Raw genomic sequence first — 18,337 nt, forward strand, 5'->3', positions numbered from 1 at the left:
TAATTAAATCCCTTAACAGTGCTTATTGATTATCTAATACAGTCTTCCCAGTGGTTAGCAAAAATAACAAAGATTTAACTATAATTATATATGCATCACTATAATTAGAGATTCAAAGGAATATTCCTACAGGAAGAACTGTTAATTCTACAAGTTGAAAAGTCTAGAAACCACACATCTGTGAGAACTGACTGAAGTGTGAAGCATTGAAGGCATTAAAAGAACTTGGTAAACTTAATGCTGGAGCCTTATTTTCTCTTTCAAAGATATTCAAAAACAAAGGGACACAGATTTAAATTAAGGAAGTATAATTGTAGAATGAACATGAGAAAAATTTAGTGGGTTATTAGCTACTGGAACAAGCTACTACTCAGACTTGCAAAGCCAGAAAGCTTACGTAGAGTTAAAGAGCGATTAGATAAATACTTGGAAGGGGGGGCAGATAAAATATGAAAATAGAAAGGCATTTTTTTTTATGAAAGATGCTCTTTAAATTTTACTTCCTTGCATCATTTTACCATTTTCATGTTTAACATCAATATTAATATTAAAATAAGACAACTGGATTACTCGTAAATAAATTCTAAATATCATTCTAATTCTAGTCAGATCTATCAAAGGAAGTAAGCAAACTCTTAGCCATAATTATGAGAGCATCCTTGGATTCAGAGGATATCCATGTGGCTGGAGATGTACAAATATATCCCCAATTCACAAAGGGTGACACGAGTAATTACAGCCCTGTTACTTCCAGCAGTCAACCACCTGCTAGTTAAAGGAAAATTTCTGCACATCTATTCTGGAGCCACTGTTAAAGAAACAATACAGGATCAACTGGACAAGACTGCAATTATATGGTTCAGACACAGCATGGGTTTGTTAAGGGGAAATATTGTCTGACTAAATTGATTGGATACTACGATGTGGCTACAAAGGAACTGGATGCAAAAAATAATTTTGATATCATATACAGGTGACCCCCGCTTAACGCTCATAATTCGTTCCGTAAAAACAGAGTGCTAAGTGAATCCGCGTTCAGCGAGCGTGCATTCCCATAAGGTAACATATGTATTTGTGAGTTGCGGTTGGTGCCATAGGATAATTCCTAATCAATAATAAATGGTAGTGAAAAGATGCACAAATGTCGGTCAAAATATTTAATATTCAAATATTTGTACATATAAAATAGTCTGCATTACATCCGTATATAATTATGTGGTAACTACTAACGTATCAAAATTAAACTTAAAATTCCAATTAAAATCATGAATTTAATTGATAAATTTAATCATGAAAAATGTGTCGATTTTGGGTTGACTTTGGCCCTCTTCCAAATAAACTAAAAGGGGTATTAATTTTAAATCCCCTGCAGCATTACCACCCAACAATAAAGTCAACCGATCCTTCGCCTCTTTGAAACCTAGCATGTTTTTTTCTTCTTTCAATATGAAACTTCTTTTAGACATTCGTTTCCACAAAAAGTCCTGCTTCATCTGTTAAAAACTTGTTGAGAAGTATTAAAACACAACAATACCCCTTTTCAATAATTTTAACAAGTTCTTTTTTTGAAAGTTTCGGCTCCTTAATCTGCACTTGCGGCTTCTCCCTGGATTTTAAATCCATTCAACCAGCTCTTACTAGTTTTAAATGGTTCCACATTTTTTTTTTTTTTTTTTTTTTTTTTTTTTAGGTGTTTTCTTCAGTTCATTATATTGGCTAATCTCTCTCTCTCTCTCTCTTTTTTTTTTATAATATTTAACTTAACTGAATTCTGCATTGGATATTATCTTCAATAAAATTAGTTAGTCTTTCCATTTCAATCCTAATAGCCGGCCTAGCCCTAGTTGCTTGCTGTGGAACAGCTATCTTTCCCGCTGCTAAATTTAATTCTTTATTTTTTTTTATAATTGTTCTTACAGTTAAACTTGCAAATCCTAAATTATGGCACACATCCGCTTGTCTTTGACCGGAATCGATTTGCTTCAAAATGTCTAATTTAATTTTCAAATTCAGTCTTTTTCTTACATTTATAGTCTTCGTACTGCGCCCAGACCTTGTTGCTTTTTCATTCTTATTGGTCATTATTAACTCTTCGAAAATGTAACTGCATTGGTTGCATTAATTACGATACAATGTTCGAGTAAACTGTCCGTTACGCACAATGTCTAATACTGTACTGAGTGATGACTACACTTCGAATAAATGCATATAACGCAAATATTACAAGCAATATACTTGATCATTTTTTAAAATGTTGATTACGTAACAAGTGACTGTACTGCAATTAAATTAGCGTGCGAGAAAATTTCACTGAGCGTGGGAAAATTTCTCAAGTCGGTGTGGGAAATGTTTTAATGCTGTTTTGCTATTCATTTTCAAGATATCGACTCCATCAAATGAAACGATTTCGTTAAATATGCCAAAAATGCAATCTGTAAATGAGCGTTATAGTGATCTGTGACAGCGTTATAGTGATCTGTGACAGCGTTATAGTCAGATATGGGTTATAATATATCAACAGCGTTATAGCGAATCAGCGTAAAGCGAACCGCGTTATAACGGGGGCCTGCTGTACTTAGATGTCTGAAAAGCCGTTGATACTATTGCACATGGAAGACTGCTGTACAAATTGAGCAGTATGGCATTAAGAGCAAGTTGCTGCTATGAATAAAAGGATGGTTGAGTGGGGAGCAGAAGGTGGTAATCAATGGACACTGCTCTTTGTGGACTAATGTAATTAGTGGTGACCCCTAGAATTGTGTTGGGCACATGGTTGTTTTCTTTATTTATCAATGATATTGATTAAGGTATATCAAGCTTGATGTCCAAGTTTGCAGACAATACAAAGGTTGGCAGGGTAGTTAATGACAGTAATGATGGTAAGCTGCTGCAATAGGATCTCGAAAAGTTGGGTAAATCGACTGAGAGGTGGCAACTGACGTTTAACATTGACAAATGCAAAGTACTGCATATGGGTAGCAAGCAGTAACCCCAGAATAAAATACTGATTGTGCAGTACTATACTGAGGGAAGTGGAGAATGAAAAATACCTTGGGGGGGGGGGTAATTGTGCAGTCAGATATGAAGTTTTCAGAGCACTGCAGAGAGGCTGCCAGAGCAGCTCATGGGGTCTTGTCAATGACGTATAAGAACTTTGCTAGCAGGAATAAGAAGGTGATTATCCCTTTGTATAAGGCAATGGCCAGGCCATACCTTGAGTACTGCATACAAGTCTGGAGGCCTCATTTTAGGAAGGATGTAGAGCTGCTGGAATGAGTACAGAGAAGGGCAATGAGATTTGTAAGGGGAACAAGGAGTGCTCTTACCAAGAAAGGCTTCATTTCTGCCAATTGCAGCATCTAGAGACTAGGCGCCTGTCAGATAATCTGATTGAGGTGTATAAGGCTTTGGTTGGTTGAAGCAAGATCAATGCTGATGGGATTCTCCCTTTTGCTCAGATTACGCACTTGAGGAGGCATAAATTCAAATTGAAGAAAGACAGTTGCAGAATAGACATGCAGAAATTTTCCTTTAGCCAGCAAGTGGTTGACTGCTGGAACAAACTTCCATCTGTCATTGTTGAAGTTGATAGCTTAAATAGATTCAAGGAAGAACTGGACAAACTTTTGGAGCAAATGGATAGTTGAAATGGTTTTTTCTTTCTTTCTTTGTGGCTAATGCTGTATAACCTTACTTTCTTGCATCATATGCCACTACTAATGCTAGTCCTTATCTCAGACTATACACAGGTACATAACAATATTTCCTCAGCAGGATAGTAAAGCTCGCACACTGCTGGATACTCTGTCAATACAGTTATCCTTATGTCACAAAAAGCTATGGCAGACTGTAGTGACAGCCATCTGCATTCCAGCATCCAAAACAACTTGCTTCATGTAAACATTACAGCTTGTTATTTTTGTTATTTGGTTTTTTTTTTAGGAGCATTAGCAATTAAGGCCATATTGCTCCGGGAATACGCGGTGGTCATTCCTTGACCTTCCCGCATCCTCCGTAATTTGGTGGTGACAGGCTCGAACCCCGGTCTAATCAAGAAGCATATTCTATGCACTGTTGCTCCTTCCCACCTGGCTATGGAAGCGCCAAAACATTACAGCATAAAACAATGTCAAGAAAAGAATGACGCTCTAATGTTGGTTGGCTCTATCATTTAAATCAAATTCACATAAGCTACAGTTGCTAGGGTTTCTATCATAATTTTTCAGTGTTGGTTCTTTGCAGATGTGAAAATCTGTTCATATCCACATCCACTAATGAAGAGATCAGGAAATACAGCATAAATATATAGGTAAGTATCTGTAATCTAAAATTATTTGTGGCTTTTTGTGCAGATGCCACTCTATATATCTTTCCAGTTTGACAAAATTTCTGTCCAGCAAAACCTAATATAATAACACTAGAGTACGATTGCATGGAAATACAGAAAACACTTTCTCCAAAAATTTTTTGCATTCTGCAGCTTTCTGATGACTAACAGTTTTTTTTAATTTTTCCACAAGCTCATGTTGAGAATGTTAATTTTTTTCGTCAGTGCATATAAATAGTGAGACAGTAAATCAAAATGTCTTATAATAGAGGAATTTTCATTTTCTAGATACAGAATGGAATTTGTGGGTTAGTCACCAACATACTAACAAGACTTCTGTGAATTTACCGGATGACTCTCTTCTACAGCAACATGTTAGAGAGGTAACAAGAGGAAGCAATACTCTTGATTATCAGCAGCAATTCTTCATGCATTAACAATCTGCAGGTAAAATACTGACTAATTGACAGTGATCACAATATATTGACATGGGATTTACTTAAAACACAACTACTGAAGAACTTTTGCAATGGTGACTACAGTGGTCACATGCAGTTTTCAATTCTATACATTAGAACCAGCTGATGTTACCAAAAGCAAATTCTAAATGGGAAGCATTCGGGGAAGTAATCATAGAAGCTACTAGGCCTTTCACACCAACTAAGAAATACTGTTCAGTACTATACTGATGAGACTTGCGGCAGAGAAGAAAAATGAATGGAATGATATAAATTATCAGGTGATACAGAAGCCTATGGTAGATATAAACTAGTCTGTAATCAAGTCACAAAGGAGGTTAGGCAAGCTAAAGCAGATTGTGAGAAGTATCTGAAAAGAATGAAAACAAAAGCAACAAACACTTCTTTATTTATATTAACAGTAGAAGGAAGGGCTGAATCACATTGGTCAACTTGATGTCGATGGTTTAACCATTGCTGATTCTGCTCAGGTTGCTAACAAACTGCTTGGTATTTTGCATTTACATTCATGGATGAGGAGTTCTATTGGGGAGGGGGTGCCAGAAGTTCATCAAGCATTAACAGGGAGCTAAATGATTTTATGATAATTATGAGGAAAGTGGAAGAGAAAGTGTTGAAGTGAAACATAAAAAAGCATCCCAGGGTGGATGGGTTCTATCCAATTATATTAAATGAGACTGCAAAGGAGGTAAGGTTACTCATAACCATAATTATGAGAGCATCCTTGGATTCAGAGAAGGATCCCATGGACTACAGATTTGTGAATTTATCCCCAATACACAAAGGGGGATCAAAAGGTGATATGACAAATTACAGACATGTCAGTTTAACTTCTGTTTCAGGAAAAATAATGGAGTCACTGTTAAAGAAGTAATGCAGGACCATCAAGACAATAATGCAATTATACTGCACTCACAGCATGAGTTTGTTAAGTGGCAATCTTGTGTGACCAATCTGATTGGATAGTATGATGCAGTAACAAAGGAACTGGATGCAAAAAATAATTTTGATATTATATACTTGGATTTCAGGAATACTTTTAATACTGTTGCACATGGCTGCTGTACAAACTGAAGCATTGTAGCATTAAGGACAAGTTACAGCTCTGGATAAAGGGATGGTTAAGTGGGAGAAGGTAATGTTTACCTGGTCAGACACAATGGACAGGCAGTTTTTAGCATTTGGAGTACAGTTTAGGGGGTATAAGATGTCCAAGAGATTCACAGAAAAGTATCCCCTGTACCAGAGGTTTTCAAACTGTGTGTCACAACACCCTGGGGAGGTGATATAATTTACCAGGGGTGTCGCAAACGATGTAATAGTTTATGTAAGATTTCCATGGCAAATATTAAAAATGTATTAAGAATGATTTTTTTTTACTATTAGATTTCTACTACTATTTGATCTGTATTATTAATGTAAATAATTACAAAAAATATGTGGGGTATTTCTGACGAAGAGAATGCATCAACACATATTAATAATAATTGTATTAACATATTAAAAATAAGAAATTGCACAATTATAGATGTTTACTTCAAGGGAGGTGTTGGGAAAATTTTACAGGTCAAGGGAGGCGTGGGCTCAGAAAGTTTGATAACCGCTGCCCTATAGCAAAATACTACTGCTACTTGACTGTTTTTATTAGACCAGGATACCGAAGTGATTCCTCTCTGCAGTTTGTTGATAAAGCTCATTTATCCATATTAAAAATGAAAACCTTATTCACTTTTGATTAATTCTCATACTATGAGTAAAAGTAATTTTTTTTCACAAAAAAATTTACCTGAAGCTCATTTCTTGACAAATTTGATCAGCATCACTTGCCGTCCAATCTTCCCCACATAGCAGATGCCACTGTCCAGATTTTGAGTCAAATATTTGAACAACTCCATTGCTATCTACTTGCACTACAATGACAAGAAAGATATGACAACCAACTTGCTATGTGAAGAAAAGAACCTTATCAAAAGTGATAATTTGAATAAAAAATTTTTATATTATGTTTTAATTGTTGGGTAGATCCCATAACCTTAAAACGAGCAAAGAGAAATTAGTTTTCTCACAACTTGCATTATTAAAAGCCACTGTAACATCTATTTGGTTCCAATCACAACTTGCATTATTAAAAGCCACTGTAACATCTATTTGGTTCCAATCACCGTCATAAAGACATATGAACTTCAACTGGTTTACAATTGTGAGAAATCATACACAAAATATTGCAAACTTTTTAGCACATTCAATAAAGTAGGGTGACCAACCTGTGGTGCACACATCTGTTGTTAGTAGCATACCTCCTGATGAAAAAATAAAATAATATAAAAATTATACAACTGATTTGAAAAATCAGAAATGAAGCAAAATGCATACAGTTTAAATCCTATTTTTATTGGTTGAAATTATAATCCATATTTAAATGTGATGAGGACCTACAGTTTATATTTACTGCCTTTACATAGTAAACTAGGAGCATCGGTGAGCTCCTCATAACATTGATCCTGAAAGGGTGAATGTGTTAACCTATATGAAATTTATTTAATAAATATTTTTTTTAAAATCACAATTGCTTAGCATAACATTTTCTTACATAGCTATAAAAAACATTTTATAAAAAAACATTTATAAAAAAACATATTAATGGGGAAGGGGATTATAGATTCTGACAACTTCTGGATATACCAATATATGACATGCTGCAGGAAAAGATTAGCACCACCCACTGCGATAGACACTTCTTGAAGGTTTAATAGAGAAACTGTGGTTAAAAAAAAAAAAAAATTGGAAAGCACTGTAATTTGCGTCACATAGTACAAAATAGTTTTCCTGTGAGGTCAGAGAAATAAAGGGGAGAATACAGTGAGAACCAATAAATTAGTTTTGCAACTCACACTATGCAATTTATATAAAAATGGTATTGCTAAAATTGATAGGCATTGTAGTAGTCTAATGTATAGAATGACTTATTCATCACATGAACTTTCAAAAATTGGCAGTACAAAGTAAAATCAGTATTGCACAGTGCATTAAAATACTGCAGAAATTACTTAAATTACAAAGTAATTTCTGTAGTATTTTAAATTAGTGGGCAACAAAGACTAATTTAAATTAATATTCACAGCATATTCATTTAAATATTTTGTATAGTCAGTCTGATTCATTCTGGTTGGTTTTCAGGTAGGGGACTCAGTTTATAACAGTTAAAACATCCTCAAAACATCAGTAACCCACCCACCCACCAGCTGGCACAACCTTGCCCACAGTCTGGATGAAATGCCTCATTGCTTCTGTAAACTCAGTGGCTGGCATCAATAGCATACAGGTACAAGTTGCATTCATCAGACCACATAACAGCTTTCCAATCATCAACAGGCGCCTCCGTAGCCAGGTGGGAAGGAGCAGCAGTGCGTACCACACGCTTCTTGATTAGACCGGGGTTTGAGCCCGTCACCACCAAATACGGAGGATGCAGAAAGGTCAGGGAATGACCACCGCATATCCCGGAGCAATATGGCCTTAGTTGCTAATGCTCCTATAAACCGAATAGCAAACAAACAAACAAACAATCAACAACAGTCCAGTTTTTATGCCTTTTAGAGCAATTAGCCAGGCAATTTTTAAGCCCAGTTGTGAATATTAGCCCTTTTAGGGAAACCCTACTCCAGACATCCATATTATCTATAGAATAATACGGATATCCATATTTTTTTTTTTTTTTTTTTTATTAAAACGTGAACAGTAGATACATTTTCAACAACAACTACTGTATTTAGCATTAGCATTAGCATTAGCATTAGTAGAGGCATTTGATGCAAGAAAGCAAGCTTATGCAGCATCAGCCAAAAAAAAAAAAAAAAAAAAAAAAAAAGTAACATAAATAAATAAAAATAACCACTTCCACTTCACCCCTCTGTTCGTTCGAAATACTTGTCCAGCTGAGCCTTAAACTTATTTAGGCTATCAACTTCCACGACAAGGGATGGAAGTCTGTTCCACCCACCAACCACCCGCTGGCTAAAGGCAAATTTCCGCACATCTATCCTACATCTGTCTTTCCTCAATTTGAATTTATGCCCTCTCAGGTGATTTTTCTGAGCTAGAGGAAGAATCCCATCAGCATTGAGCATGCTCAAACCATTCAAGGCTTTGTACACCTCTATCAGATCACCCCGCTGGTGCCTAGTTTCCAGACACTGTAATTTGCAAAACTTAAGCCTTTCTTCGTAAGAGAACCCCTTTGTCCCATTCACCAATCTAGTTGCCCTTCTCTGTACTCGTTCCAGCAGCTCTACATCCTTCCTGAAATGAGGCCTCCAGGCCTGTATACAGTACTCTAGGTGTGGCCTGACCATTGCCTTATACAAGGGAATAATCACCTCCTTATCCCTGCTAGAAAAATTCCTATATATCATTGACAATACACCATGAGCTACTCTTGCAGCTCGTCTGCACTGCTCAGAGAACTTCATATCTGCCTGCACCACCACCCCCAGGTCCCTTTCATTCTCTACCACTGTCAGTGTAGTACCACAGAGTTGATACGTTGCTCTGGGGTTGCTGTTTCCCATATGTAGTACTTTACATTTGTCAATGTTAAACTTCATTTGCCACCTCGAAGCCCATCTGCTCAACCTTTCCAAATCCTGTTGCAGCAGCATAGTGTCAGTAGTGTCCTTGACAACCCTGCCAACCTTCGTATCGTCTGCAAACTTGGACATTAAGCCTGATATACCATCATCAATATCATTTATAAATACAGAAAACAATAAAGGCCCCAATACTGAACCCTGAGGGACTCCGCTAATAACATTAGTCCACGATGAGCAGTGTCCATTGATTACCACTCTCTGTCTTCTCCCCCTCAACCACCCCTTTATCCATAGCAGCAACTTGCCTCCAATGCCACACTGCTCCAATTTGTGCAGCAGTCTTCCATGTGCAACAGTATCAAAAGCCTTTCTAAGATCCAAGTATATAATATCAAAGTTATTCCCTGCATCCAGTTCTTTTGTGACTGCATCATAGTATCCAATCAAATTGGTCAGGCAAGACTTCCCCTTAACAAAACCATGCTGTGTCCTAGCTATAACTGAAGTCTTGTCTAGATGATCCTGCAGTGCTTCTTTCACCAGTGCCTCCATTAATTTTCCGGGAACAGAAGTTAAACTCACAGGTCTATAATTACTTGTGTCAGCCTTTGATCCCCCTTTGTGAATTGGGGTCACATTTGCACATCTCCAGTCAATGGGTACCTCCCCTGAGTCCAAGGAAGCTCTCATAATTATGGCTAAGGGTTTGCTTACCTCCTTTGCTGCCTCCTTTAATATAACTGGATAGATCCCATCCACCCCAGGTGCCTTTCTTGTGTTTATCTTCAACAATTTCTCCTCCACTTTGCTCTCAGTTATTACAAGATTCTCTAGCTTACTGCTAGAATTGAATACACCTCTGGCATTCCCCTCGCTGAATAACTCCTCATGTGTGAATGTCGATGCAAAATATTCATTTAGTTTGTTAGCTACCCGAGCAGGGTCATCAACAGTTGACCCATCGATCTCAAGTGGACCAATCTGATTCATCCCCTTCCTTCTAGAGTTTACATAAGTAAAGAACTCTTTGCTGTTTTTCTTCGCATCCCTTGCCAAGGATCTCTCGTAATCTGCCTTCGCCTGCCTAACCTCCTTTGTAACTTGGTTACAGATCAACTTGTATCTATCATAGGCGTCCGTGTCACGTGTTAATTTGTATGTATCCCATGCATTTTTCTTCTCTGCCATATGCCTCATTAGTTCATCTGACAACCATTTAGGCCTAAACCTTGAACAATATTTCTTAGTTGGTATGTAAAGCCTAGTAGCTTCCACGATAAGTTCTTTGAATGCTTCCCATTTTGAATTTGCTGTTGGCAATATCATCAGTTGATCCCACTGTATAGAATTTAAATACTGTCTCAGTCCATTGTAGTCGCCTTTACGAAAGCAATACCCCTTCCCTTTACCCCTAATGGTAGTTACCTCTTTGAGTAACTCCCACTTCAGCACACTGTGATCACTGCCACCAAGTGGTTCATTTATCTGCAGATTCTTAATGCATGAAGAATCACTACTGATAATCAAATCAAGAGTATTACTCCCTCTAGTTGCCTCCCGAACATGCTGATGTAGAAAACAATCATCCAATAAATCCACAAAAGCCTTGCTACTGTGTGAGTGACCAGCCCCCAAATTCCAGTCAATATCTGGGAAATTAAAATCCCCCATTATAAGACTCTCTGATTTACTGGCCCACTCTATTTCTCCGAACAGTTTCTTATTATACTCATCAGAGTCATTAGGCCTATAGCACACTCCTACTCTCAATTTTGATCTCCCAATGCTTATGTCACACCAAACTGACTCGACACTGCACTGTCCAGCGATGTCGACTGGCTTCACTTCCTTGGATTTTATGTGTTTTTTAACTAATAGCATAACCCCTCCTCCCTTCCTATCCTGTCTATCCTTTCTGTAGACATTGTACTCCCCAAATTCCAGTTCTGCATTTCTTATATCTGTGTGACACCACGTCTCTGAAATCCCCACAATATCTGCCTTTGATGTTTTGAGCAATACCTCAAATTCATCAAATTTATTTACTAAACTCCTAGCATTGGTGTACACACAAGTATACATGCACCTGTTCTTTTTCTTAGCTACCCTAACACAACCCATGTGTTTACTTGTACCCCAATGATTCCCAGCAGTCTCTGAAATATCCTGCATCTTATTTTCCAGGCTGCGGCTCATTCCAATAGAAGCAGTGCAAGAATCACTTTCACCTCTGCCAGTGGCTACTGTTAATCTATTAGTCCTTGTATCCCCCCAATCTAGCAGTTTTCCGACCCACCTAACATTGCCTCGATAGCATCAGCAAACATTCTTGCACCCTTTCTATTTAAGTGTATCCCATCCCTGTAGAAGCAGTCTCTCCTGTTAACAAGTACAGACCAGGCTGAAAAAAATTCTACCCCTTGAGCCCTGCACAATCTTTCCAGGGCCGAATTGATTGACAGGGCTCTCATCATATACTCCCTCCTATCGTGTCTGGGCAGAATTGCAGACACTTTCAATTTCAACCCTAATTCACGGCTTTTTTTCATCAGTGACCTGTACTTGTCAAGTAATTCCGCCGGTCTTCTACTCTTAATGTCATTAGTGCCAACGTGTACAACTATATCACCTTTTGTGCCCTTAAAAGATGATATCCGCTCTACAACGTCATCAACTTTTGCCCCTGGCAGACATTTACATTCTATGTACAAAGCAAAAAAGAAAGATAAAGAAAACTTTTTAGAAAGAAATACAAAGGTTTCAATATTTTAATTTCAGGAAATATTCTTCACAGATATCCAGATATCTGGGAAGAGAAATACATCCATATTAGGCAATTCTCTATACAGTGTTCTCTCAGAAACAGCTGATAAGGTCCTTGGTTAAATGCTTGCAGCAGTTCTTGTCTCATATGAAATAGTTTCTTGTTTCCTAGGCACAATATTCATCACTTATCATAGACGTTTTACCACAATTCTGACTGATTTATGGTTGATTTCAACTAGCACAATTCCATAAAATCTTTTATTACTGTTTTTTCTGAAATCCCCAGAAAATTCATCACTTTCTTTTACAGGATGTCGTTTCAGACCTTTCATACTGTCAGTCTTATTTCTTCAGTCATAGCTGGTATTCCTGTATATAAAAAAAATGGATTAACCTTATACTCTCATTTCAGTACTGTTAGCAACAGGAACAAGGGACTGATTAAAGAAATGATTAGAACACATTTGAATTATACACAGGTTTGGAAACTTAACTTCAGAAAGGATGGAGAAAGAACAAGGTTAAATGTAGGTAAACTAGGTGACAGATGTCTAGAAAACCTAGCATCAGTGATGAGACCTGGGGTGCTTAAGGCTTTAAAAAGGTTGAGTTAATGCAGAAGGTACTTTTACTCTTTCTTAGGAAATACACACACAAGGGAACATAAATTTAAATTTAAAATGGGTGGTTGAATTTTCCCAGAATAAAATGAATATTTAAAATATGCAAAAAATTGCCCTCAGCCAGAGAATAACTGATTGTTGTTGTTGAAGTGGAGTTTAATGGTGCAAGGGCTACTGTGGCCAAACTGCACCTATTACTTTGGTCTAGAAGTGACTGTATACATTACAGGAAATAGGTCTAGAAGTGACTGTAAACATTGATCATTTTCAGATAAGTAAAAAGTTCTGATAAATTGCTATCATCTACAAGTATATGAGTTAGTTGCAGCAGTTTTTGCAAATTAAGCTGTGATTTGAAACATGCAGTTCTTGCTGAATGGTAATGTGCACACTCAATTAGAATATGCTTAACAGTAAGTACGGAGCTACAGTGTAAGCAAAGTGGGGAATCTTCTCCTAGTACTAAAAAGAGGTGCATTAGATGTGTATGGCCAATTCGTGTTCTTGTAAGCACAACCTCTTCATGCCTGTTTAATCTGAAACTGGATCTCCACAAGTGTGGATTCTATTTTATCTCAAGAAGCCAGTTTCCTGTTTTTTTTTTTTTTTTTTGGTAGTTGTTGGCGCATAGGTTTCTGTGGCCATAATGCACCTCCCAAGGTTTTTGCAGTACTTTGATCCAAGCCCGAGGCAGGAATCGAACCCGCGACCTTTGCCAGTTTCCTGTCTGGGTATGTCACATTTCAGACCACATCTCAGTACATATCCATTGTATGATTTGTTTGAAATCAGAATAAGGAACTGAGATGGAATCAAAGCAAGCAGGTTGTTTTCCTGCTTTGTCTGCACACTCATTTCCTGGGATTCTGACATGGCTGGGTATCCAGCAAAATTTGACATTCAACTTATTTTCGTCGAGGTTATATAACTGTTATCTGATTTGTGTGAGAAGTGGATGGGAATTTTGTGATTTATTCTGTAAGGAACTCGCTGCGCTTAAAGAGTCTGTATATGTTATGGCCTGGATATTTAAAGGGTTATTAAGGAGATTCAAAGCCATTTTGACTGCATAGAGCTCACCTGTAAAAACACTGCATTCAATTGGTAACTGGATAGAGACAGTAGATGTAGGAAGGATCACTGCAGCTCCTACAAATATATCAGTTTTTGAGCCGTCCGTATATACATGAAGACTGTGAGCATTGGCCAATGCATGAGTCTCATGCAACTGTCTCAGATTTTGATTCAATAGGGAGTACTTTCCCCACTGAATAAAGGAGCTGTCGCAAAGAGGTATATACATTGCCTATGGTGCTTGCACTGCATCTGCAGCTTGAGATATATTTCCAAGATAGATGTTCCAGCATTGCATTAACTCTTGTAGCCGGATACCAACAGGTTTGTTTTCATTGGGTTTATTTCTATATAAATTTTCCAAAGAAAAGAAAAGGTTCAAAGAGATAGGTTCAGATGGGGTGAGAAGGGATAATACGTAATTTGGCTGCATAGCTAAGAAACAATATTTTCTCCTAAGATGTAGTGGAGGTTCATTTGCAACTATATACAGACTTTGCACTGGGGATGTCTTAAAGCACCTAAAGTAATCCTGAGAGCACTATGCTGCACCAGATTGAGCGAAGCCAATGCTGTCTTACGTGCAGAATCATAAACTGGGGCTCCATAGTCTAGACAGGATCTCATCAAGGTTCGATATAGGTGTAAAAGTGTGAATAAATCGGCTCCCCATGTCATGGATGAGATAACTTTAAGGATATTCATTTTTTTCATGGACCGAGTTCGCATTTGCATTATATGGGCCAGAAAGTTAAGTTTAGTGTTGAGTACTAGGTCCCAGAATGGGATACTTTTGCTAAGTGCTATTGGTTGAGTTCCTAACCTTAGCTCAGGATCTGGATGGAGCTGACGTTTTTTGAAAAAAGTGGATAGCAGTTGTTTTGTTGCAGAGAGGTGATAGCCATTGTGGGATGCCCATGATTCTATTTTATTTACTGAGAGCTGCAACTGACGCTCGATGGAGTGCATATTTTGTGAGTGGCAGGATATTGTAAGGTCATCTGCATATAGATAGGTGTCAACATTAACTGGAATATTCTCTGTCGCATTATTTAGCTTAACTGCAAAGAGCATCGAACTAAGGACTGATCCTTGTGGGACCCTTTCTTGGACAAATGTACCAGATAGAGATTTGCAGTAACGCACTTGAAAGGTTCTGTTTTGGAGAAAACTCCGTATGATTAATGGTAGCTGACCTCAGAGTCCTGTGGCATACAGATTTTGAAGAATGCTGTAGCTCCAGGTGGTATCAAAGGCTTTTTTAAAATCCAAGCAGACCACGACAAGATGTTCTTTATGGATAAAAGCATTCTGTGCGTTGAATTCTGCTTTGATCATAAGGTCTAGAGTTGACCGATTTTTTCTAGAGCCATATTGGTTCTTGTTCATTATTGAATGAGATTCTAGATACCATAATAAATGAGCGTGAATAATTTTTTCTAATGTCTTTATTTTTTTCAACTGCTAAGAGATATTGTGATTTATCTGGATCTGATTGATCCTTTCCAGGTTTAGGAAAGGCTAAAACTATTGGGTGACACCAAGAAAGAGGGTAGCAGCCTTCTGAGATTATATGGCTAAAGTAGATCAGGTAATGAATTCAGAGCTCTTTTGTTTAAGTGTCAATTCAGTGTCAAATAGTTTATCCCATCAGGCCCTGGTGCACTATTAGCTGTTCGGTTTAGGGAGCTCTGTAGTTCAAAAAATGTAAACAGTTGATTATATGGAAGAAATGCTGCTGTTGTATTGAAATTCAACTTACATTTTTCTGCATTGGCTTTTACCTATTTAAAGGCTGGCTCATATGCTGAAGTGGCAGAGATTTCAGAAAAGCATTCTGAGAGGGCATTTGCGATTTACACTGGAGAGGAGAAGTCTTTACCCTTCCAACTTATAATGAGTGTTGATTTCGGGAGGGATTTACCATTCAGTTTTTTTGATTTTATCCCAGATTTTTCTATTGTTTGTATTTTTAGTAATAGTGGAAGCAAACTGGATCCAAGAGTCTTTTTTGCCTTTTTCTGCACATAATGTGACTTAGCTTTGAGTTTCTTAAAGTTAATCAGGTTTTTAGTTGTTGGGCACTTCCGAAACAGATTTCAAGCTTTATTCTGTTCTTTTTTGGCATCGCGGCATGCATCATTCCACCAGATATTGGCATTTCTGTGAGGACTAACTGTGATTTTGGGAATAGCACAGGTTGCAGCTGTTAATATCTGGGTAGTAATGTGGTCAGTAACATCATCTATAGGCTGGTTTTTTATGACTTGACCATCAAAAGAAATTACACTGGTGAACTTGTTCCAATCAGCCTTGTTAAAATTTTATGTGGCTGGCTATATGTGAGGTTCTATTTGTTTGCAATTTGCAAATGATCAGATAATGATCACTATTGAGTGGATTACTTAAAACTAACCACTGAATAATTGGGAACAGTTTTGGAGAACATATTAAAGGTCTATGACAGTAGATACTCTGGTGGGAAAGTGAATATAAGTGTTAGTGCCAGTATTTAATATGTGAGATTCGGTTATCAAAAACTGTTTCAACGAGTTTTCCTCGTTTATCTATCTTGGGAGATCCCCACATAGGTTTGTTTGTTATTTGGTTTTTAGGAGCATTAGCAACTAAGGCCATATTGCTCCGGGATATGCGGTGGTCATTCCCTGACCTTTCCGCATCCTCCGTACTTGGTGGGTATGGGCTTGAATCCCAGTCTAATCCCCACATAGGATGGTGCCCACTGAAATCTCCTAGCAGAATGAAAGGAGATGGAAGCTGCTTCATAAGATCCTCTAGCACTTTTACAGTAAATTCTTTGTTTGGGGGAGAGGTACACAGAGACTATGGTTAACATAAAACTCAAAACAATACATACCGCTACAACCTCTAATGTGGTCTGCAGAAAGAAATGTTTTGTTTGAACCTTGTTGTCAACAATTATGGCTACAGCTCCTCTTGTTGAGTTATTAATGATTCTGTCTTGTTGACAGATACTATAGTTTTTAATCACTGGAGTCACCTATGGGGTTAGATTGGTTTCTTGCAGGCAGAGGATAATTAGACTATGCTGTTTGATTAGATCATAAATATCAAAAATATTGCTTCCTAAACAGTTCCATTGTATAATGTTCTGCATTATTTAGTTTTAGAGGCTGTAGATGGTTCTGTTTTTTGTATCCAGTTTGTTTGAATTGATCTAGTTTCATCCTTTATTTTTTTTTTCGTAAGGCAGAATGCTCAATGTCCATGTCGTCTTCTGTGTGTAAATCTAAAATGGGCTCTACTTGCAGGGTAGCAGAATCAACATCCATATTTCCTGAGTATGGTTGGTCTGCAGTGTTCGAGGCTGATACTTTCAATTTTGCAGTTGCAGTTGGTGGGACTGTTAGCAGAGTATTGCTAGTGAAAGTTACTTTACATTGTTCTGTAGATGGTGGTTGTGGGGACACTGATTGAGCCCAATCTGCAATTGAAATGGATGGGGGATACTGTGATGCCATTGTGTTGCAGTTGACTGATATTTTTTGGTTGCTGCAGCATAGGTAATTTTTGGCATGTTGATCATAACTTGCTTCCAATTTTGTATTTTTGGATCTTTTTTCCTCGACATACTGGTGTCCCCTCAACATACTGTTTGCGAGTGTCCAAATTTTTGACACTTGAAACATCTGATTGGATTGGGAATGTAGGGACATACTCTGCAATTAAGGTATCCGACTTTCAAACATGATGGTAATGTTGGTGTACTAAACGTTAGAATAATGTTCCTAGTGGGAGCAAGTTCACCATCTTTTTTTAACATGAGGATTTAGCTCGAACGACTTTTTGCTCTTGTAATTCTTCTACTATCTCATCTTCAGTGATATTCATCAGATCCCACTCTGCTAATACTCCTTTGGAGCTATTTAATGTAGCATGAGGGGTGACCTGTACAGGTATTCCGCCAAAAGTTGACAATTTTAGTAGAATGCTGATGTTTAGCTGTTTCAACTAGTAGATCTCCAGATTGGAGTCTTTTCACCATTTTCGGTGAACGAGCCACAGTTTCTAAACATTTCTGAATTAGAAACGGTGAAAGGGCATTCATAGATTTGGATGAAAGAGAATGTAATATGAGGAATGTTGGATATTCCTGCTGATACTCATTTTTGCGTAGTCTCTTAGATTGGGATGCGTCACATTTGGTTTCATTCATATCATGACATAAATGTCTGGGCCCAAGTGCTGGGTAGTTGTCACAATCCACTACTGCTCCTTTTAGCCCTGGAGAATAACTTTTCCCCCAGATTACCGACCCCACCACGTGGAGGCAGGAGTGGTGCCACCAGTGACCAAGCAAGAAGAGATTAGTGGTTTGTGTTATGTAGGTTAGTTCTATATACAGGAAGAAGAAAGGTACCTTTCCTTTTTTTTAGAAAAGCTTACTTTTTAATTGAGAAGAGCAGAAAAGAAATAACTTAGTACAGGTGACCCCCG

The 18,337-nt window shown here is 37.7% G+C and overlaps 1 protein-coding gene across 1 annotated transcript in view; it reads right to left on the minus strand.

The window, feature by feature from the left end:
- Positions 1 to 18,337, minus strand: part of LOC150084411 (uncharacterized) — a 646,726-nt gene that overhangs the window by 105,853 nt on the left and 522,536 nt on the right. Inside the window, exon 14 of the mRNA XM_090376219.1 lies at positions 6,593 to 6,716. Coding sequence (XP_090232345.1) covers positions 6,593 to 6,716 — 124 coding nt within the window. The remainder of the gene's footprint in view (positions 1 to 6,592; positions 6,717 to 18,337) is intronic.

Source organism: Mastigoproctus giganteus, chromosome 6, assembly GCF_048544385.1.
Source record: "Mastigoproctus giganteus isolate SK-2022 chromosome 6, ASM4854438v1, whole genome shotgun sequence".
NCBI classification, from domain to species: Eukaryota; Metazoa; Arthropoda; class Arachnida; order Uropygi; family Thelyphonidae; genus Mastigoproctus; species Mastigoproctus giganteus.